We start from the raw sequence: 23,026 nt of genomic DNA, 5'->3' as shown, positions 1-23,026 counted from the left end.
GATAAATAAAAGGTTCTGTTCTTAAAAACTAAAATCTAGCTGCAGAAGGGGTTTTGGCTGACACAACATTTCACATGTACCAGTAGGAGGGGAATGACCAAGACAGCAAAGAGAATTGGGAATGTTTAGATTGCGAAACCAGGATTTAGGAGGTGAATGTATGGGAGGGGGAAATGTTACATTTAACACCAAGGAGTAGAAATAACTTAATAGTTGAAATGAGTGAAAGCTACAAGAAGACAGATTTGAGATGCACTTCCTACTGATCCGTTTGGTTCAGAGAAGGAACAGGTTGTTTTTGAAGGTAGTGAGTTTCCTGTCACTGTATGGTAGGACAAAGAATGGAAATAGTGTGAGAATTTGAATTGGTGGGCTTTCGAGTTTCTGTGAACTCCAAGAATATATGACATATGTGTGGTTCAGTGGGTAGTAATCTGTTTTGATCTTTAACAAATTGACATGCAGCTCCCCATTTTTATGTCTTTTTGTCTTATTCCTCCCCATTAATGACCAAATTTGTATTGATAGCTGCCTGACACAACACTGGAATGGCTTCCAGTTATCCTCTGAGCAGTGATTTGGCAAAGCAAATCATAGACTGGGGATACGTAGAGTTTTTAATCATTGTTATTTTCTTGATATGATTACTATTTCAGTTTTTTGCTCTGTGGTTCAGAAGATAAAGTTTTTAAATGCCAGGTTTGGTAGGTTTTGGGGCTTCCTTGTTTCATTATTGTTTATGTCTGATTTTATTGCCTTTTAATCACAGAAAAAAACCTTCGGTATTTCTACTTTTTAAAATGTATTGAGGGGCTTCCCTGGTGGCGCAGTGGTTGAGAATCTGCCTTCCAATGCAGGGGACACGGGCTCGAGCCCTGGTCTGGGAAGATCCCACATGCTGCGGAGCAACTAGGCCCGTGAGCCACAACTACTGAGCGTGCGCGTCTGGAGTCTGTGCTCCGCAACAAGAGAGGCCGCAACAGTGAGAGGCCTGCGCACCGCAATGAAGAGTGGCCCCCGCTCGCCGCAACTAGAGAAAGCCCTCGCACAGAAACGAAGACCCAACACAGCCAAAAATAAATAAATAAATAAATAAATAAAATGTATTGAATGTTTTTGTGGCCTAATAAACAGTTTTTAGAATGTGACCAATATATCAATTATTTCTATCATTAATTTTTTCAAGTGAATATCTTTATAGATATATATACCATATAGCTTAACCTCTGCTTACTGCATATTACGTGGACACACGTAGAGGCATAGCCAAACCCCAGGACCCTGAGCCAAGTCACGCTATAGCAAAAGCATTTGACCCAGAGTACATCACGATAGGGATAGCGAGATAGCAAGGAAAGAAATCATAGAACAAAGGATGGCTTGATTTATTTAAGAAGGCGCTTGGTTGACTAACATCTAAATTCAGGGAAAGTGGAGAGCCCTGTGAAGACTAAGTCTGCTCTGGATGGTCCATCTTGGTGACTGCCCAGGCTTCAGTAATGCTTTGGCTGGGAGCTGCCTCTGTTCTGCATTTGAGACTCATTGGGAAGGAACCACTGGCAACTCATCTCCTGTATACCTTCCCTGAGTCTTCTCTTGCCTCCTTTTACTTTTCCAACTTGTCTGTGTCAAGGCTGGGGAAACCTTTCATTGTCTCTCCTTTTTACTCATGAGATCCATCAAGAATAATTTAGGAGACATTTTCGAGGACAGGCTGGGTGATCTATGAGTCATTTTTCTATGAGCCTAGGATACAATGGAGACCTGGAGATTAATAATTTAGTCACTGTCCTCTTCCAAAGAATCCCTTTGCCACAAATGCTGAGGTGATGAAGTCTCAGTGGTTTTAACTCTAAACATATCCTGTGATTCAAAGTCTTATTTGTTTCAACTCTCAACAATTATATGATGGAAAGGGGAAAGTGGACTGTGGGTTGGCGGGTTGCCTCCAGAAACTCGCATGGGCAACAAAAGAGAAGCACTGTTACTACATCCCCACGGTCGCGGAGAGCCAAGTCTCGTGATCTCATAGTCACAAAGGGGCCCTGCTTTCTGAAGACCGTTCAGCCAGAGAGTGTGCACTGATGTCCTGCGAATATTGCTCTGTGTGACGGCACTTTTAGTTGCTTAAATTTCGTCTTCCATTTCAGCTTTGATTTCCATGTCAGTTAGATAAGTATGAAAATGGTACATCTACCCATCAGCTGTTTTCCTTTCGGCATCAATATAGCCATGTCATTTTTGTAAAAAAATGAATGCAACTTTTTGGAAGGGTCTTTGACCTGGTAGTTTGTGAAGGATTAAAATATTTATAGTCTGAAAACTAGCTGTGACTTCAATACAAAATTTCCATCTCCATTCAAACACTTTATCATAACCTGTCTTGTATCAGAACTAATCAAATCTGGTCTGTCTCCCCCATTGGGGTGTCATCTCTCAGAGTGCAGGGACCTTGTCTTGACAGCCTTATACCCTCCTAGGTCATAGCATATGTCCTACAAATACCCCTTAAATATTTTTGAATTAAATTCAAACCAAAGGGGAATTTTATTATTCATTTAGCAGTTACCTCTAAAACTATATTCTGATTAAATGGTTAGCATGCATTTTGGTTACTTTGCTTATTTCCCTTATTGTATTTATGTGAATGAGACCAAGGAAGTAAAATTGCCAGGCATCCTGGTTTAAACAAAGCTCCCTGAACACTCTATACCACCATCTAGTGGGAGGAAAATCTCCATGGTCTTCAAGCTGGTTCCCACTTAAGGAAGAAACAGGATCTGTGTATAGAACAATGTCAATAGCAGCTGGCAGTTGAGGGGATGGGAGGGGGACACGATGGAGGAGATGTGTTTTCCTCTGATTAGCCACGTGCTTCTGAGGGTGGTTGCCTCTTTGTGCCTGGCGTAATAGCAGAGGAAGCCTTCTTTGTGGTTTTGCGAACAAGCACGTCATGACAAACCCTGGGTGCTGTTCTTGGCTGTGGTTCTATTTGTGGGCTAGTAATTTAGGCTGTGAGATATTCCCATCAGAACAATACAGCTTTTAGAGGAGAAAAGTCAAGGTTTTATTAGCGTAAGTGTTACACACACACACACACACACACACTGCATTGTTTGATTCCTCTTGCTGATTCCTGGTCCTGTCCCACTTTCCTGGCAGCCCTTTGCTACAGTGTATTGCCTGTGGCTCAAGAGACTGTCCTTAATACAAAGCTGCACTTGGCCCTGCAGGAGGGGAAGCCATGGACTGGCTGGCTCAGCTTCTGATGGTGATCACTGGGGCTTCTCATCCAACTTGACTTTCTTTATTCATAAGCAGGACCGACAGTCAGTGTATACAAGTTTTTGTTTGAGCACTTGTTTTCATCTCTCTTGATTGGATGGGTGACTTTCTTTTCTCCCCACCTTTGGTGATGCTGGGTCCATTTGAAAGCACTTGATAGGTGAGTTTTGCTAAGAAGAAAAGAGCAGGAGTTTGGGTACTGCCTGGATAAGGTCTGGGAGGGAAAGGATACAGAGCACCTTGTGCTTGCTGTGGGATCCTAAGGGCAAAGGGTCTCTGGAAAGGACAGGAGAGTGAAGAGACGGTGCCATAATTGGATGGCAATGACCTTGAGCTTGGTGGATGAAAGAAGCATGGGTTTGTCCAGAGTTTATAAAGTGGCTGCTGATATTTTTCTGGTTTTTATAAGGAAAGGAAAACTTTGGTGGGGATGAAAAGATGGGCTAAGAGAGCCACCCCCTCAAAAAAAAAGAAAAGAAAGAAAATGGTTATGACTTTGGCTATGTCTAAACAAGGTGCTGTTAATGGATGCCTTTTTAGCAGAAAAAAGGAAAAGGAGTACCTTCAAGAGGGCAGACAAGTAAGACGTGGAGATCACCTTCCTCCCCACAAATACATCAGAAATACATCTACACATGGAACAACTCCTACAGAACACCTACTGAACGCTGGTAGAAGACCTCAGACCCCCCCAAAAGGCAAGAAGCTCCCCACGTACCTGGGTAGGGCAAAAGAAAAAAGAATAAACAGAGACAAAAGGATAGGGACGGGACCTGCACCAGTGGGAGGGAGCTGTGAAGGAGGAAAGGTTTCCACACACTAGGAAGCCCCTTCGCGGGCGGAGACTGCGGGTGGTGGAGGGGGGAAGCTTCGGAGCCGCGGAGGAGAGCGCAGCAACAGGGGTGCGGAGGGCAAAGCGGAGAGATTCCCGCACAGAGGATCGGTGCCGACCAGCACTCACCAGCCCCAGAGACTTGTCTGCTCACCCGCCGGGGCGGGCTGGGCTGGGAGCTGAGGCTCGGGCTTCGGGTTTTGGTTGGAGCGCAGGGAGAGGACTGGGGTTGGCTGTGTGAACACAGCCTGAAGGGGCTAGGGCGCCACGGCTAGCCGGGAGGGAGTCCGGGAAAAAGTCTGGAGCTGCCGAAGAGGCAAGAGAATATTGTTTCGGGGTGCGCGAGGAGAGGGGATTCAGAGCACCACCTAAACCAGCTCCAGTAATGGGCATGAGTCGCGGCTATCAGCTTGGATACCAGAGATGGGCATGAAACGCTAACGCTGCTGCTGCAGCCACCAAGAATCCTGAGTGCAAGCACAGGTCACACACCCACCCCCACCCCTGGGAGCCTGTGCAGCCCGCCATTGCCAGGGTCCCATGATCCAGGGACAAATTCCCCAGGAGAGAACACGGTGTGCCTCAGGCTGTTGCAACATCATGCTGGCCTCTGCCACAGCAGGCTCACCCTGCATTCCAATTATAACTACAATACCCCTCCCTCCCCCCGCCTGAATGAGCAAGAGCCCCCTAATCAGCTGCTGCTTTAACCCCATCCTGTCTGGGCGGGAACAGATGCCTGAGGGCGACCTACACGCAGAGGTGGGGCCAGAACCAAAGCTGAACCCCAGGACCTGGGAAAACAAAGAAGAGAAAGGGAAACTTCTCCATACAGCCTCAGAAGCAACAGATTAAATTCCCACAGTCAACCTGATGTACCCTGCATCTGTGGAGTACCTGAATAGACAACCAATCGTCCCAAAATTGAGGCTGTGGACTTTGGGAGCAACTGTAGACTTGGGGTTTGCTGTCTGTGACTGATTTGTTTCTGATTTTTATATTTATCTTAGTTTAGTGTTTAGCGCTTGTTATCATTGGTGGATTTGTTTCTCTCTTCTTTTTTATTTAAATATTTTTTAATAAAATTTTTTTTTAAATTTATTATTATTATATTTTTCTTTCTTTTTTTCTTGCTTTTCTTCTGAGCCATGTGGCTGACAAGGTCTTGGTACTCCGGCCTTGTGTCAGGCATGAGCCTCTGAGGTGGGAGAGCCGAGTTCAGTACATTGGACCAGCAGAGACCTCCCGGCCCCATGTAATATCAATCGTCAAGAGCTCTCCCAGAGATCTCGATCTCAATGCTAAGACCCAGCTCCACCCAACAGCCAGCAAGCTCCAGTGCTGGATGCCCCATGCCAAACAACTGGCAAGACAGGAACACAACCCCACGCATTAGCAGAGAGGCTGCATAAAATCATACTAAGTTCACAGACACCCCAAAACACACCACTGAACATGACCCTGCCCACCAGAAAGACAAGTTCCAGTGCCACCCACCAGAACACAGGCACCAGTCCCCTCCACCAGGAAGCCTACACAAGCCACCAAATAAACCTCACCCACTGGGGGCAGACACCAAAAACAAAGGGAACTACAAAACTGTAGCCTGCGAAAAGCAGACCCCAAACACAGTAAGTTAAGCAAAATGAGAACACAGAGATATACACAGCAGATGAAGCAGCAGGTAAAAACCCACCAGACCAAACAAATGAAGAGGAAGTAGGCAGTCTACCTGAAAAAGAATTCAGAGTAATGATAGTAAAGATGATCCAAAATCTTGGAAATAGAATGGAGAAAACACAAGAAACATTTAACAAGGAACTAGAAGAACTAAAGAGCAAACAGTGATGAACAACACAATAAATGAAATTAAAAATTCTCTAGAAGGGATCAATAGCAGAATAACTGAAGCAGAAGAACGGATAAGTGACCTGGAAGATAAAATAGTGGAAATAACTACTGCAGAGCAGAATAAAGAAAAAAGAATTAAAAGAATTGAGGACAGTCTCAGAGATGTCTGGGACAGTATTAAATGCACCAACATTTGAATTATAGGGGTCCCAGAAGAAGAAGAGAGAAAGAAACGGTCTGAGAAAATATTTGAAGAGATTATAGTTGAAAATTTCACTAACATGAGAAAGGAAATAGTCAGTCAAGTCCAGGAAGCCCAGAGAGTCCCATACAGGATAAATCCAAGGAGAAACATGCCAAGACACATATTTTTTTTCCAAGACACATATTAATCAAACTATCAAATATTAAATACAAAGAAAAAATATTAAAAGCAGCAAGGGGAAAACAACAAATAACATAGGGAATATCCATAAGGTTAACAGCTGATCTTTCAGCAGAAACTCTGCAAGCCAGAAGGGACTGGCAGGACATATTTAAAGTGATGAAAGGGAAAAACCTACAACCAAGATTACTCTACCCAGCAAGGATCTCATTCAGATTTGACAAAGAAATTAAAACGTTTACAGACAAGCAAAAGTTAAGAGATTTCAGTACCACCAAACCAGCTTTACAACAAATGCTAAAGGAACTTCTCTAGTCAGGAAACACAAGAGAAGGAAAAGAGGTAGAAAAACAAACCCAAAACAATTAGGAAAATGGTAATAGGAACATACATATCGATAATTAGCTTAAATGTAAATGGATTAAATGCTCCAACCAAAAGACATAGACTGGGTGAACGGATACAAAAAGAAGACCTGTATATATGCTGTCTACAAGAGACCCACTTCAGACCTAGGGACACATACAGACTGAAAGTGAGGGGATGGAAAAAGATACTCCATGCAAAATGGAAATCAAAGAAAGCTGGAGTAACAATTGTCATATCACACAGAATAGACATAAAAATAGAGACTATTACAAGAGACAAAGAAGGACACTACATAATGATCAAGGGATCAATCCAAAAAGAAGATATAACAATTGTAAATATTTATGCACCGAACATAGGAGCACCTCAACACATAAGGCAATCGCTAACAGCCATAAAAGGAGAAATCGACAGTAACACAGTCATAATAGGAGACATTAACACTCCACTTTTACCAATGGACAGATCATCCAAAATGAAAATAAATAAGGAAACACAAGCTGTAAATGATACATTAAACAAGATGGACTTAATTGATATTTATAGGACATTCCATCCAAAAACAACAGAATACTCTTTCTTCTCAAGTGCTCATGGAACATTCTTCAGGATAGATCATACCTTGGGTAACAAATCAAGCCTTGGGAAACTTAAGGAAATTGAAATCGTATCAAGAATTTATTCTGACCAGAACGCTATGAGACTAGATATCAAATACAGGAAAAAATCTGTAAGAAATACAAACACATGGAGGCTAAACATACATTACTTAATAACCAAGAGATCACTGAAGAAATCAAAGAGGAAAACAAAAAATACTTAGGAACAAATGACAATGAAAACACGACGACCCAAAACCTATGGGAAGCTACAAAAGCAGTTCTAAGAGGGAAGTTTATAGCAATACAATCCTACCTCAAGAAACAAGAAACATCTCAAATAAAAAACCTAACCTTACACCTAAAGCAATTAGAGAAAGAACAAAAAACCTCAAGGTTAGCAGAAGGAAAGAAATCATAAAGATCAGATCAGAAATAAATGAAAAAGAAATGAAGGAAACAATAGCAAAGATCAATAAAACTAAAAGCTGGCTCTTTGAGAAGATAAACAAAATTGATAAACCATTAGCCAGACTCAGCAAGAAAAAAAAGGGAGAAGACTCAAATCAATAGAATTAGAAATGAAAAAGGAGAAGTAACAACGACACTGCAGAAATACAAAGGATCATGAGAGATTACTACAAGCAACTATATGCCAATAAAATGGACAACCTGGAAGAAATGGACAAATTCTTAGAAAAGCACAACCTTCTGAGACTGGACCAGGAAGAAATAGAAAATATAAACAGAGCAATCCCAAGCACTGAAATTGAAACTGTGATTAAAAATCTTCCAACAAACCAAAGCCCAGGACCAGATGGCTCCACAGGTGACTACTACAAAACGTTTAGAGAAGAGCTAACATCTATCCTTCTCAAACTCTTCCAGAATATAGCAGAGGGAGGAATACTCCCAAACTCATTCTATGAGGCCACCATCACCCTGATACCAAAACCAGACACAGATGTCACAAAAAAAGAAAACTACAGGTCAATATCACTGATGAACATAGGTGCAAAAGTCCTCAAAAAATACTAGCAAATAGAATCCAACAGCACATTAAAAGGATCATACACCATGATCAAGTGGGGTTTATCCCAGGAATGCAAGGATTCTTCAATATATGCAAATCAATCAATGTGATACACCATATTAACAAACTGAAGGAGAAAAACCATATGATAATCTCAATAGATGCAGAAAAAGCTTCTGACAAAATTCAACACCCATGTATGATAAAAACCCTCCAGAAAGTAAGCATAGAGGGAACTTACCTCAACATAATAAAGGCCATATATGAGAAACCCACAGCCAACCTCATTCTCAGTGGTGAAAAAACTGAAACCATTTCCACTAAGATCAGGAACAAGACAAGTTTGCCCACTTTCACCACTATTATTCAACATAGATTTGGAAGTTTTAGCCACAGCAGTCAGAGAAGAAAAAGAAATAAAAAAAAAACTAAAACAGCAAAGAAGAAGTAAAACTGTCACTGTTTGCAGATGACGTGATACTATACAGAGAGAATACTAAAGAGGCTACCAGGAAACTATTAGAGCTAATCAGTGAATTTGGTAAAATAGCAGGATACAAAATTAATGCACAGAAATCTCTTGCATTCCTATACACTAATGATGAAAAATCTAAAAGAGAAATTAGGGAAACACTCCCATTTACCATTGCAACAAAAAGAATAAAATACCTAGGAATAAACCTACGTAAGGAGACAAAAGACCTGTATGCAGAAAACTATAAGGCACTTATGAAAGAAATTAAAGATGATACAAAGATTTGGAGAGATAAACCATGTTCCTGGATTGGAAGAATCAACATTGTGAAAATGACTATACTACCCAAAGAAGTCTACAGACTCAATACAATCCCTATCAAGCTACCAATGGCATTTTTCACAGAACTAGAACAAAAAATTTCACAATTCGTATGGAAACACAAAAGACTCTGAATAACCAAAGCAATCTTTAGAAAGAAAAACAGAGTTGGGGAATCAGGCTCCCTGACTTCAGCATATACTACAAAGCTACAGTCATCAAGACAGTATGATACTGGCACAAAAATAGAAATATAGATCAACAGAACAGGATAGAAAACCCAGAGATAAACCCACGCACATATGGTCACGTTATCATGGATAAAGGAGGCAAGAATATACAATGGAGAAAAGACAGCCTCTTCAATAAGTGGTGCTGGGAAAAATGGACAGCTACATGTAAAAGAATGAAATTAGAACACTCCCTAACACCATGCACAAAAATAAACTCAAAATGGATTAGAGACCTAAATGTAAGGCCAGACACTATAACACTCTTAGAAGGAACATAGGCAGAACACTCTATGACATACATCACAGCAAGACCCTTTCTGACCCACCTCCTAGAGAAATGGAAATAAAAACAAAAATAAGCAAATGGGACCTAATGAACCTTAAAAGTTTTTGCACAGCAAGGGAAACCATAAACAGGACGAAAAGACAACCCTCAGAATGGGAGAAAATATTTGCAAATGAAGCAACTGACAAAGAATTAATCTCCAAAATATACAAGTAGGTCATGCAGCTCAATATCAAAGAAACAAACAACCCAATTGAAAAATGGGCAGAAACCTAAATAAACATTTCTCCGAAGAAAATATACAGGTTGCCAACAAACACATGAAGGGATGCTCAACATCACTAATCATTAGATAAATGCAAATCAAAACCACAATGTGGTATCACCTCACACCAGTCAGAATGGTCATCATCAAAAAATCTACAAACAATAAATGCTGGAGAGGGTGTCGAGAAAGGGGAACCCTCTTGCACTGTTGGTGGGAATATAAATTGGTACAGCCACTATGGAGAACAGTATGGAGGTTCCTTAAAAATCTAAAAATAGACCTACCATATGACCCAGCAATCCCACTACTGGGCATATATCCTGAGAAAACCATAATTCAAAAAGAGTCATGTACCACAATGTTCATTGCAGCACTATTTACAATAGCCAGGACATGGAAGCAACCTAAGTGTCCATCGACAGATGAATGGATAAAGAAGATGTGGCACATATATACAATGCAATATTACTCAGCCATAAAAAGAAATGAAATTGAGTTATTTGTAGTGAGGTGGATGGACCTAGAGTCTGTCATACAGAGTGAAGTAAGTCAGAAAGAAAAAAACACATACCATATGCTAACACATATATATGGAATCTAAACAAAAAAAGGTTTTGAAGAAATTAGGGGCAGGACAGGAATAAAGAGGCAGAGATAGAGAATGGACTTGAGGATATGGGGAGGGTGAAGGGGAAGCTGGGACGAAGTGAGAGAGTGACATGGACATATATACACTACCGAATGTAAAATAGATAGCTAGTGGGAAGCAACTGCATAGCACAGGGAGATCAGCTCGGTGCTTTGTGACCACCTAGAAGGGTGGGAGAGGATGGGTGGGAGGGAAATGCAAGTGGGAGGGCATATGGGGATATATGCATACATATAGCAGATTCACTTTGTTATAAAGCAGAAACTAACACAACATTGTAAAGCAATTATACTCCAATAAAGATGTTAAAAAAAGAAAAGGAGGGCTTCCCTGGTGGCGCAGTGGTTGAGAGTCCGCCTGCCGATGCAGGGGACACGGGTTCGTGCCCCTATCCCGGAGGATCCCACATGCCGCGGAGCGGCTGGGCCCGCGAGCCATGGCCGCGGAGCCTGTGTGTCCGGAGCCTGTGCTCCGCAGCGGAGAGGCCACAGCAGTGAGAGGCCCGCGTACAGCAAAAAAAAAAAAAAAAAAAGAAAAGGAAAGAAGGAAAGCTTGTTTAGCTGTATGTTAATGCACGATGACAAAATTGGTAGAGCAAGTTTTAGCACAAGAAATTTAAGAAAGGGACCCACTTATTACAACAACACTGCCATACATTTCTATGGTGATGGACTTTTTCTAAAACATCTTCATATCTATAAGCTCACTAGGATGAATGAATCTGGTAAAGCAGGCACTATATGCTGCCTTTTGAGAAACAGGGCATCAAGGCACCCAGCACAGTGTCTGGTGATAGTAGGCATTCAATTAGGATTTCTTAACTAAGTGAAGTAGAGTCATGTGAAATCAAAGAATGTCAGAACTGGGAGGGCCTTTGAGATGATCCAGACGCCTCCCCCCAGCACAGTTTTGGAGGAGGAATGTCAGGGTAGAGTGGGGAAGTCCTAGACTTAAATGCAAGGTCAACTGGTCAGTGAGTGAGGGATCCAAGTCAATAGTCTGTCCTTTGTCCCCATACAGGCTGTTATCATAACATCCACTACAACACTTTATGGTGGTTTGTGTTCTTGTCTGTCCTCACCATTGGGCCACATGATCCTGGGGCATAGAGCTTGTGTCTGATTCATCTTTGTCACATGGATGAACAGGAACCAGAAGCTCTCTGTTCTTCCTGGGTCTCTGAGCTCCTTTGTGTTCTGTCACAGCTGTTAGTGGCAGAGTCAGGACTCAACCACAGTTTCTGGACCCCAGGGATCCTTTGCCCCTACCACAATGTCTATACTCATCAAGGTAGGTGGCATTAGATGTACTGGGTGGGTTGCTTTGGACTTCCTAGGCCTCCTGGGATAATCCCCACTGTATTATGGAAGTGTCTAGAAAATGAAGGAAAGAGGGTGTCTTCCTTAGTTCAAAGCCCAAGGCCAGTTTAGCCACTTTCTGTGGAATCTCAAGTGTATCTTGTGCACCAGGATGTTCTGTCCTTTGGTACATTTGTTAGGTCCCAGGTGGAGGTAGTCCGGTGCCTTGGGGGAACCGTGCCTGTCAGCGTGGGACCAGACAGCAATGGGGGCAGGAAGAAGTGATGGGATTTTCAAGGGGTTCTGAAACAAACCCTTGCATATCTTGTTTTGCTCTTCTTGGGGCCTTCTATTTGCTCCTGAGCACGTATTTGAGGCAAAGCAGAGGAGGTCTCATATTGGTCCTTCCCATGCCTCAGTATTAGCTGTGGTCAGCCTGAGAATGGCAGGTGGTGGGTACCCAGGCCAGTGCATGGAGCCTCTGTCTGCAGGCACAGAAAGAGAGGCACAGGGGCATTACACCTAGGGTGTGTACCATGGTGTGGGCTTTGATATCTGTCCTCTGTCTTCTGGTTCTGCCCAGTGTTGAGCAGCTCCCATAAGGTTCTTCCCACCTGAGCCTCCACTTCCAGTTTCCCACACCAACTCCAAGACCCTTAGGTTGGGTCCTGCCACCACCTCCCCAACCTGGCAATAGTTTGACTTCCTCTGGCTTATTTTCTCCCCACTCCATGCCAGTGAGATTCATAAAGTGCAGAGTACAAAAGGACCACATTGGAAAGCTCAATATCAGATGATGGCCATGTCACCAGCAGCTCGATTCCTCTTGATTTCAAGGCAGTTTCCACACGACTTTAGAGTAAAGCCACATGGTCTTGCCACGTGGTCGAGATATGCAGGGACCAGTGATTCTGCTTTGTTCTGGGTTGCTCATCTCAAAGAGACCAAAGGGAGGGTCTGTTAGTGCTCAGAAGTTACCCAGGCAGCCTTATGTGCCCATATGAAGGGGCTAATGGCCTGGGGAGTTCAAGAAACAGACTTGGCGTGCCCCTGAGGGATGCCAAATCCTCCAGCCTCATCATGACAGGGAGACAGGTGAGCCTCTCCTCTCCCATCTTTGCTGAAGGTGAGCGGCTCCTCAATCCTTTGAGGTGGCATCTTCTGCCCCAAGGGGCCAGCTGGATGTGTGTGGAGTTACATGACTGTGCTGGTCCGGATGAAAAACACGATACCAGTGGCGATAGTGCAGGAGGGGACCAATGCAGGATAAGATGGCACTGGCAACGTGCTGAAGTTCTGAAGGCAGCCTACTCGTGGGAGTGGGTGGGGGCTCTCGAATGGGAGGAGGGAGCTGTGTTATCAGAGTCTGCTTTTGCAGTGACTCAGGTTTGGTTCTTCTTTATGGTGGGAGATCAAAGAGGAAGCTGATTTTCAAAGTAGGGTCTCTGGATCATGAAACGGGATGCATATGGGAGCTTCTAAGAACGGTCACCGTTTAGGGGTTGGCAAACATTGTGGTGAGGGGGGGAAGGCTGGTGAGGGTCATCTGTCCTTCCTACCAGAGGTGGGAGCCAGGAACTGTTTCCCAGAGTCGCTGAGGGTCATATCAGAGAGAATGGAGAATGACAATGGGAAGGGTCCCTATAACTAAACCTGTTTAGTTCCTGTCTTGTCACAAGCCATGCTGTTTCATGACATTGTTTTGTCCCACTTTAGACAGACTACAATTCCTTTTGCCCAGACTGAGATGTGAGCTGGGAATGGATTCTGCACCCTGTCCCCACCCCCACAGCCAGGACTCTCACCTGCACCAGGTCCGGTGTGAGGCGCTTGGCCTGCAGCCATTTCTGGAACCTCCCTGTTTTCCGCAGGACGCGCTCAATGCTGCAGGTCTTTGGGGCGGCTGCGGAGGCACAGATTCTCCTGTCCGAGATCTCGTTTTGGTGTTTGCTGACCAGCCTTGAGATCTCCACGGGGCGCCAGGTTTTGAAATCATCCGAGTAATTTACAGGGTAAGAAGGCAAGTCGTCGGGAAACAGTCCAGGGTGTGAAGCCAGCCAGTTGTCAAACCTGGAAGAATAGCCCTTTGGGGATCAGCCTGGGAGCTGGAGAGAGGGAGCAGGGACTAAGCAGGGACCAGCCACACTGCCAGAGCCAGCAGAGCCCGGGGACAGGGAGATGGGGGAGAACATCTGTTCTGATCCATTTCTTCTCCTTAGACTGGGAAGCTCCAAGCTCCTCCTGCGAGAGGACTATTTGTGTTTCCTCAAGCTTAGGGAAGTGTATATGTGATGTCAGAAAAGGTGAGGGATCTGCATACCAAAACCAAACTTTTATCTTCTTCATCCAAATGGCACAGAAGGACTAGCCATGGCTTTCTGAACTTCTACCCCACGTGAAGGCAGCAGCTTTACACATGCTGGTACCTTTGACTCTCCTAATAACCCATCCCCACTTTACAGATGTGGAAACTGAGGCTTGCAGAGCTTAAGTGCCTTGCAAGGTCAGATAATATGCTGCTAAGCAGGGATGCAAACTCAGGACTGTCTGTCAGAAAAACCCATGATCTTTCTGCTTCGCTACACTGGTTCTAGCAACGGCCCACTCTGTGAACAACGGCTGGGTCTTGAAACCACAGTTCTTGAAGAGGCTTCTGGTCCTGCACTGGGGAGGGCACTGCCTCTTCATATCCAACCCCAAAAAGCCCCATCAATTTTGCTTTCAGTCCACAGATAAGTTATCAGTACCAACCAAGTGTCAGGGAACAGTGGCTGCTAAAGGGTCACCAAATTCAAAGCTATGTGGGATCCAGGAGGTGTGTGATTCCACACAATGAAATCCTCCCCAGGGGAGAGGCACTGGCCTATTAGCATCTGCTGATTTTCTAGGCACCACCTTGACCCTTTTCTCCAGTCATTCCTCCAGCTGTGTGCCGACAGTTCCATCAGGGAAGAATGTTCAATCTCCTTCTGATTAATGTATGAAAAAGTACTAAGAAAATGTCTCTTCATTATTATTAATAATTGAGGGTTATACTGCAAATGAAAATTAGGCTTATATGTTATATATTTAATTTCTTTTTTAAAAAATTTATTTTATTGTAGTATAGTTGATTTACAATGTTGTGTTAATTTCTGCTGTACAGCAAAGTGATTCAGTTATATGTATATATACATTCTTTTCCATATTCTTTTCTATTATGGTTCATCACAGGATATTGAATATAGTTCCCTGTGCTATACAGTAGGACCTTGTTGTTTTTAATTTAATTTCAATAAGAATCTTTAAATTCTTATCATTGGGCATTACTGGGCAACCTCATGATAATGAGTTTTGGAGGAACTAGCTCCAAACCCTACATTGTATTGTTTTCTCACTTATATGATACAGTTACCCTCTTAGGGTAACTAAGACTCTTAGACTGAAAGCTTTTTAAAGAAGTTGCTCTAAGAAGCTGTCAGTAAGTACCTTCTGCAATGCAGGACCATTCAAACTGCAGTGGAAGTAGCCACAAAGAATTCCATTCAAGGACATTGCCACAGATCTGTTTAAAAAGACCAGACACCGAAAACTTGCAAGGAATCAACTCTGTTGGAATTTTCTAGGACAACCATGGGAAATGATCCTCCCCACTGGGAGAATATGAAAGGGCCTAGGCCCCCGAGGCAGGCCTGTTTCCTGTAGCTACTCTTGTTCATGGGGCTTCAAACCACCCCTCCCCAAGGGCCTGTGACTAAGAATTTACAACTAGGTGGCTCTCTTAGATAACAATAACAGCGATACACATCTATGAATCACTTTAGCGGTCACTTTGCTGAACACTTTATGTGCATTAAGTCAGTTAAACCTTTCAACAAACCTATGAGGTCAGCACTGCTATTACCATGCAGATGAGGAAACTGAGGCACAGAGCAGTTCAGTGATTTGCTCCAAGTCACACAGCCAGGAACTGGAGGAAGTAACCTTCGGGGCTCCAGAGCTTGTACTCTAAACCACTTTTCTGCTACTTAGTCCTCTATCATCTATTTTATGAATTTGTGCTTGGTAACAGACGGGTAACATTATTAGGAGTTATAGGTAGCAAGGTCCTTAAAGATGATTTTGTCCCTGTCCCCCTTTCATTATATATATATATATATATATTTTTTTTAATTCTTTTCCAAATTCTTTTTCCTTATAGGTTATTAGTTCCCTGCGCTATACAGTAGTTCCTTGTTGGTTATCTATTTTTTTAACATCTTTATTGGAGTATAATTGCTTTACAATGGTATGTTAGTTTCTGCTTTATAACAAAGTGAATCAGCTCTACATATACATACATCCCCATATCCCCTCCCTCTTGCGTCTCCCTCCCTCCCACCCTCCCTATCCCACCCCTCTAGGTGGTCACAAAGCACCGAGCTGATCTCCCTGTGCCATGCGGCTGCTTCCCACTAGCTGTCTATTTTACATTTGGTAGTGTATATATGTCCATGCCACTCTCTCACTTTGTCCATTATATTTTGAGGATGAGAAAATTGAAGATGACTTGTCTGAAGAATCATAGAAAATTAGTGGCCGGGGAGGACAGATCTCAGGGAGCTTTGTCTCCCAGTTTGTGGGGATGGCATGGAGACGGATGTCCTACCCTGTGGGATAACCTCATTGTCCTCTTTTTCTGTCCCCACCTTCTGAGGAGGCTCTACTGAGAGGACAGCACTGACTTGGCAGGTGACTGTAATGGATCCCGGTGCATGTCCAGCCATGGCTTGAGGTGTCCCATGAGGACCAGTTGAGGACAAATAAACAGGTTTACAGGCCACACTTCTCCCCCTTTCCAAATGGTAATAACTTTAGGATGCTGAACGGGAAAAAAACGAATATTCTTACAACTTTGATTACCTACTTTATTGAACTGAAGAATGTCAGTGAGAAAATGGGCCCTGCTGCTTATTCACTAAAATGTTAGTATCCTAGAATTTGGAAACCCACAAAATAGAGGCAGAGTTCTAACCTTCCTTCTGAACTGACATCATGGGCATGTTTGTAGTGAGCCTGGCCGAGTTCCTCACTGGGTTAAAAGAAGGACAAGCAAGATCATAGTTTCCCAGAGCTGGAAGGAAGAATAAATGTCATGTGGTCCCATCCCTGCAAGCCCCTCAACATGGAGAGCAGGCTAGGGGTGTAGGGGAGAGTGACAACATTGGAACGAGAATGTATGTTTCTTGTGCTTGCATCCAGTCGAACACTAAGTTTGTAGCCACGCCTTCCTAAATATTTCGTGCCTCTCTTCCCTCTTCTCCACCCCTCAGGACACTTAAAACATCCAGCATCTTTCCAAAGCTCTCAGGATACAGTTCATACTTCACAAGGCTCTTCCTAAGCCCATCTCCTGCTGCTCCCCTCACAAGCTTGTGTTGGTCTCACCAAACCACTGACCATCCTTGGCTAAGCCGTATTGTTTTGGGCCTCTGGGCCTCCACTCACCTTGTTATATGCTGATCCTTTTATCTGAGACACTTTCTCTTTCCTCCCTGGATAATCCCTATCCAACCCATTAAAACCCAGACAGGTATCATCTCTTCTGATTCGCACTCCCTCATCCCCCCAGTCTGAGATAGGTTCCCTCCCACATGCTCCCATGACATCCTGTGTAGGACATTTTGTATAGTCCTCATACTCTGCTTTAACCATTGGTTCATGTCTCTGTCTTCCTTCAGGGCCATGACTGGGCCTCCTTCAACTTTGTAACTAAGTGCCTAGCAGAGTGTTTGGTTCCAAGTTAGTACCCAATGATTTTAGTTGGATGGATGGATGGTTGGATGGATATTTGAATGAACAGATGGTTAAGTGAGTAGAGGAATACATGGAGGGCTGGATGAATGGGATGCACAGAGTGAAGGTTGGGTGGAAGAATGCCTGGAGAGATGCTTGGATGAATGGGTGAATGGATGGATGGATGGGTGCATGTATGGATGATTGAATGTGTAGACGGATATTTTTGCCATAGGCTCTGGGGCCCTGAAGCTCCCAAGACCTCTGAATTCATTTGAGGAAGTGAGTTGAAGCAGTAATTACTATCACTTTCTGAGGTGAAGGAGAAAGACAAGGGCAAGGGAGAAGGGAAGGCAAAATAAAACTTAATGATTTACTTATTTTGCTGTGAGTCCTCCACCACTCAGAAGTATTTAAACATTCTTTAAGACTTTGGGAATGGGGATTGAGGATGTAAGGCCATGTGGGTACAGTAAGGAAGGCAAGGTAAGACGTCCATCCTCATAAGAGCCGAGGAATCCTTAGGAGTGATTCTGATCAGAAATACTCCCATACCCCACACTTTCACCTTACCTGTTACTTGCACATATGCAAATACTGATCAATCAGATCCTGGTGGAACTTGCCAGTTGGGGTGGTCACTTAGGATTTTATATATAGGGATATATTCAGTAGGAAGAATATGTAAATCAGGTTGACTCATTTTTTTAGCTTCCCTTAACTTTTTCATTCATGATTTGAAAGTCAACATGTAATGCATAGAAAACTGGTACTGAAAACATTCTAATGGTCAAAGATCATTGGTTGTGTATGGGAAGCATCAGATTCATGATTACCTTTCTTGTCAAAGAAAAGATAGGTAAAGAAGGAAAGGTGACATCCTTCCACCCATCATGTGTCTTCAGCCTACCCAGGCAGCCCGGGGAGCTCAGCCTCTGTTTGTTGCTGAACAGCAAGCATTATCCAGTCCTTATTGAGGACCAGGACTGGAGTACTAATGCTTGCCTGGCTATAGCATTTCAGCCTAACATCTGAAAGTTTTGGATGGGCTTTCTCCTAAGGTAGCATTATGATCAGTTTTAAAAGTGAAGAAATGCTTGGAGATGAACAAAAACAAGATGAGCAAACACACCATTGGAAAGAGAGGCAAAGGATGTGAACTTGTAGACAATTTAGCAAAGAAGAAATACAAATGGGCAAGAAGCCTGCAAAAAGGGCTCAATTGAGAAGAAATCCATAATAAAAATAATAGTAATAGTAAACATTTCTGAGTGTGCAAAAAGTAAACTCTATAAGTAGAAGTCTCCACTTGGAGATATATATATATATATATATATATATATATATATATATATATACCTCAAAATCCTAAAAATTCACTGTATTTTTTGACCCAGAAATTTCACCTTTAGGAATTTGTTACAGGAATTAATCACTGATGTGCATAAAAGTCTAGCCACAGGGATGTTCAACATAGCACTGTTTATAATAATGAAAAGTGAAAAAAAAACCCTTGTTATCCTGCAATAGTTGATTAGTTAAATAAATTATGGTTGATTGATGCAATCGAATACCACGAAACCACTAAAAATCAAATTGTGGAGCAGAATAGTTAATGTGGAAAGGTGTTCCGATACATGGTTAAATAAAAGTTTCCAAAAGAGTATGCATAGTATGATCATATTTTTGTTGAAAAAATTTTAATCCATACTTAGAAAAATGGTGGTAAGGATCATATACCAAAATGTTAACTAAACGCTGATCTCTTGGTGAGGAATTGTCTGTGATTTTTATTTTGTGTTTTCTTTAATCAATATTTCCTGAAAATTCTAAAATAAAGAGATATCACTTTTAAAATAAGGAAAATACTATTCACAATGTAGAGAAAAGGTCTATAAACAAGTCCACGTTCCCAGAGCCACTTACTACCTCTCACTGCTTCCTTGCGCTGAGGATGTGATTTCTCAACGTGAAGCATTCCAAACCTCAACCTGCCCCGCCTGGTGTTTTCCTGCTTGGATCCACACACTTCCCTTTCAGGCGGGCGCACGTGGAAAATGAATTCTGAGGGAGCTGAAGTAATATCCTGAACTCAACTGGAACACAAACCTGTTTGGGGAAAGGCTTCCTGAATATGGTCATTACCTGACTGATGAGAAAAACCTCATTTCTTTCCACTTGAAAAGTCGATTGTAATATTCATACACTCTTGTTTACTTATCTGGAGGAGGATATGAATCTGGAGTTCTTCCTCAGTTGAATCCCTTAATTTCCCTCCCTCCTATCTTAAAATATGTCCATATTCTCACTGCCTTCTTTCTCCAAGGAATCAGTCCCACTTCCCCTGTGTTTTTGGTCCTCTCCATCCCATTTCTTAGGTGGGAAATCTTGAGTTCATTTCCAACATCTTCATTTCCTGTCACATTGAGTTGATCAACAAAATGATTCTCTAGCTGAACTGACTTGCATCCTTCCTGCCCTGCTTAGTTCCCAATGATCTTTCTCTTGGACTAGGAGAACTGGTCTGACAGCCCCTGCCAGCATCACCAGGCTGTTCTGCACACTGCTTTCCAGAAGATCTTTCCAAAATGCAGGCCTCATCTTGTCCCCACCCCACTTAACAGCCTCACCATTGCCTGCAGTAGAGCTTCCTCAATTGGAGGTCTTTCAACTTTTTAACATTCAAAATGCCTTAAAAAATGGTCTAATAGGACATGTACACACTACTATATATAAAATAGATAACTAATAAGGACCTACTGTATAGCACAGGGAACTCAATACTCTGTAATGGCCTATATGGGAAAAGAATCTAAAAAAGAGTAGATATATGTATATGTATAACTGATTCAATTTGCTGTACACCTGAAACCAACACAACATTGTAAATCAACTATACTCCAATAAAAATTTTTAAAAAATGGTCTAATAGGAAAAGTTCACATCCACTTCCTATAATATCTACCATCTCACAAAAGAAGTTCAACATTTTTGTTGGTATTTTCTATTTGTTATTTCTGTTTAGTAACTTAGTTGAATACTCAAATATGTCTTTGGTTAATACAGACTGGAAATAAAATTATTGCAAATGAATGCCTTCTGCTTGGTCACCAAATCTTACAAGCCAGAGGCAGGACCTTGGGGGAAGGCACAAGAGAAGAGGCCTATTACAAGGGGTCTATTGAAAAGGCTGGAGACCACTGGCTCACAGGTTAAGTCCCAATTCCTTGGTATGGCATTCAAGGCCCCTGGCCCCATCTGACCCTTCCAACCTCCTCCTGCTGCCATGCCTCCACATGTGCCCCATGCTCCAGCCACTAAGACTTCTCACCTCTTCCCACACCTCTGGGCCTTTGCTCAAGCTGATCCTTCTAACTTAAGCCCCTCTCCTCCCACTAAATTTCAGCTCATCCTTCAAGGTCTTGCTCAGAACACCTTCCCCTGGAGAAGCCTTTCTCCAGTCCCCATTTGGAATTAATATCCTCTCCCTGGAGCTCCCCGAGGTCCTTTACACTTCACTTCTGGCCTGCATCGGATCAGGCCTTATTATTGTTACTTGTAACACTGTTCCCCTGTCCTGATATCCCGGAGGGCAATGACCAGAGTTATAGCAATGCCATTACAGCACGTGCTGGGTCTTGGTCATAGTAAAGGCCAAGTAAAGGCCAACACATTGACCGTGTGTTGACAGGCCTGAATTCCAGAGTGTGGTCCTATTCTTTGGTGAGAGCCAGGTGCATTGAGATTTACTAAACTTAGGTTTTCCTCTGATCAAGGCAACATCTCACAGCAGAAAACTTGTTCAGAAACTTGGGAGCAAACTGCCTCGGTTTGAATTCCAGATCTGCCACTTATTAGGTGGTGACCTTGGGCAAGTCACTGAACCTTGCTAGGTCTCAGTTCACTATCTGAGTCATGAGTGCAAAGCACTAACTGCCAGGATTGTTGTGAGGAGAAAATAAAAACAGCTTTAAATTGTCTGTCACATAGTAAGCTTTCTATAAATTTTATTTCCTTCCCACTATGAGAAATGAACTTGGTAAACTCAATAGTCCCAGGCTACTCCATTCATAGAAAACTTTAAAGCTTTAAGCTCCCACTTCCAAAGGAAACTTTGGATTTAGCATTTAGAGCTGGAATTTGGCTTCACACCTTACCCCCTTCCCATCCCAACTTTAACTCATTCCCACTATGATTAAATGGCTTTGCTTCAGCTCCCACCCATAAATTCATAAATTACACCCTGACTTGATTTCAAGAAACTCCTGGACATCATCACATGAAGGGAACAGAATTTTGCCCCTCAGAGTTATCTGATTGAGATTCTGACCTTATTTCTTCTTTAAAGAACTTCTTGCAAATAGATGTCCCGATGCAGGCATTACATTTATCAAGACCGAGGAAAGTCCTTCCAAAATTGTAGCTGGTTCTGACTCGGGGCACCAGAGAAGGAGAGGGAGAAGCCGGCGAGGAGACAGAGTAGCTCAGGCCTGAGACCCACAGCAGCAGGGCTGCCCAGCCCAGGTGGAGGACTGGAGCCTCAGGCCCCAGCCGCGGCTCCATCATGGGCTCGGGACTCCAGCTGCAGCCCGCGGCTGCCCACTTAGGGCTGTGCAGAGGCAGGTCTTGGCAAAAGAGAGAGGGCTGGCTTCAGGGCGCTGACCCCATCCCAGCTTCCCAGGTTTCTGTTTGAGGATGCTAAGGAGCTTGGGGCTAACGAGGCCAGGGAGGAGGTGAGGAAATCCATGGAGGATGCTGATAACACCGTTTCCAGAGTTACTCTTCCTCTGCCCTGGGGCGGCTGCTGCAGCCTGGGGAGGGGCTGACTAGCAGATTTCGGGGAGGACAATGGCCAGGGCCTCCCTGTGCAGTCCTTTTGACAAACACAGGATATCCTGGCTGGGCAGGAAAGGTCCATGCAGGATGTATGTCCGACCTGGTTTCCACCTGGGAGTGTCAAAGGATCTTGAAGGTCTCCGCCCTCCACTGTTTTAATTCTGGGTGTATCTGTCCCTATGGATCACACACACACACACACACACACACACACACACACCAATCCCTCCCCGGCCCCCTGCGGTGGATACTTTGGCCTGTCCCTTAACCAGCCATAGTTGGCTGTGAAATAACTAGAAGTCATTTTGCCGGCCATTAAGGGGCACATTTGATACTGATTTGAAAGGTGAAGCCTTTTTACTGCTTAGGGAACAGACAAGCGCAATCTGAGAAGAAAGGAGGGGAAAGGACCCGGTGACCTCTGGCATGATGACGGGAGCACCAGAAAGATCCTTCTGCCTTCACCCAGCTGTGTCTGTCCCTCTCCCCCTTGCCTGAAAGACCCTCTTCCTTTACTGCCCGACCTCCCTTCTCAGTGGCCGGCCTGACTTG

General features: G+C 43.4%; 1 protein-coding gene across 1 annotated transcript in view; it reads right to left on the bottom strand.

Moving 5' to 3' along the window:
• Positions 1 to 22,298, bottom strand: part of DIPK2B (divergent protein kinase domain 2B) — a 50,307-nt gene extending 28,009 nt beyond the window's left edge. Inside the window, exons 1-2 of the mRNA XM_081222464.1 lie at positions 21,969 to 22,298; positions 13,690 to 13,954 (exon numbers count right to left, since the gene is read on the bottom strand). Coding sequence (XP_081078590.1) covers positions 13,690 to 13,954; positions 21,969 to 22,204 — 501 coding nt within the window. The 5' untranslated portion in view covers positions 22,205 to 22,298. The remainder of the gene's footprint in view (positions 1 to 13,689; positions 13,955 to 21,968) is intronic.
• Between the last annotated feature and the right edge of the window lie 728 nt (positions 22,299 to 23,026).

Source organism: Mesoplodon bidens (assembly GCF_964165515.1).
Source record: "Mesoplodon bidens genome assembly, chromosome: X".
Taxonomy (NCBI): Eukaryota; Metazoa; Chordata; class Mammalia; order Artiodactyla; family Ziphiidae; genus Mesoplodon; species Mesoplodon bidens.
Note: the sequence above shows the minus strand (reverse complement) of the source record. Positions and strands in the feature narration are given on the sequence as shown.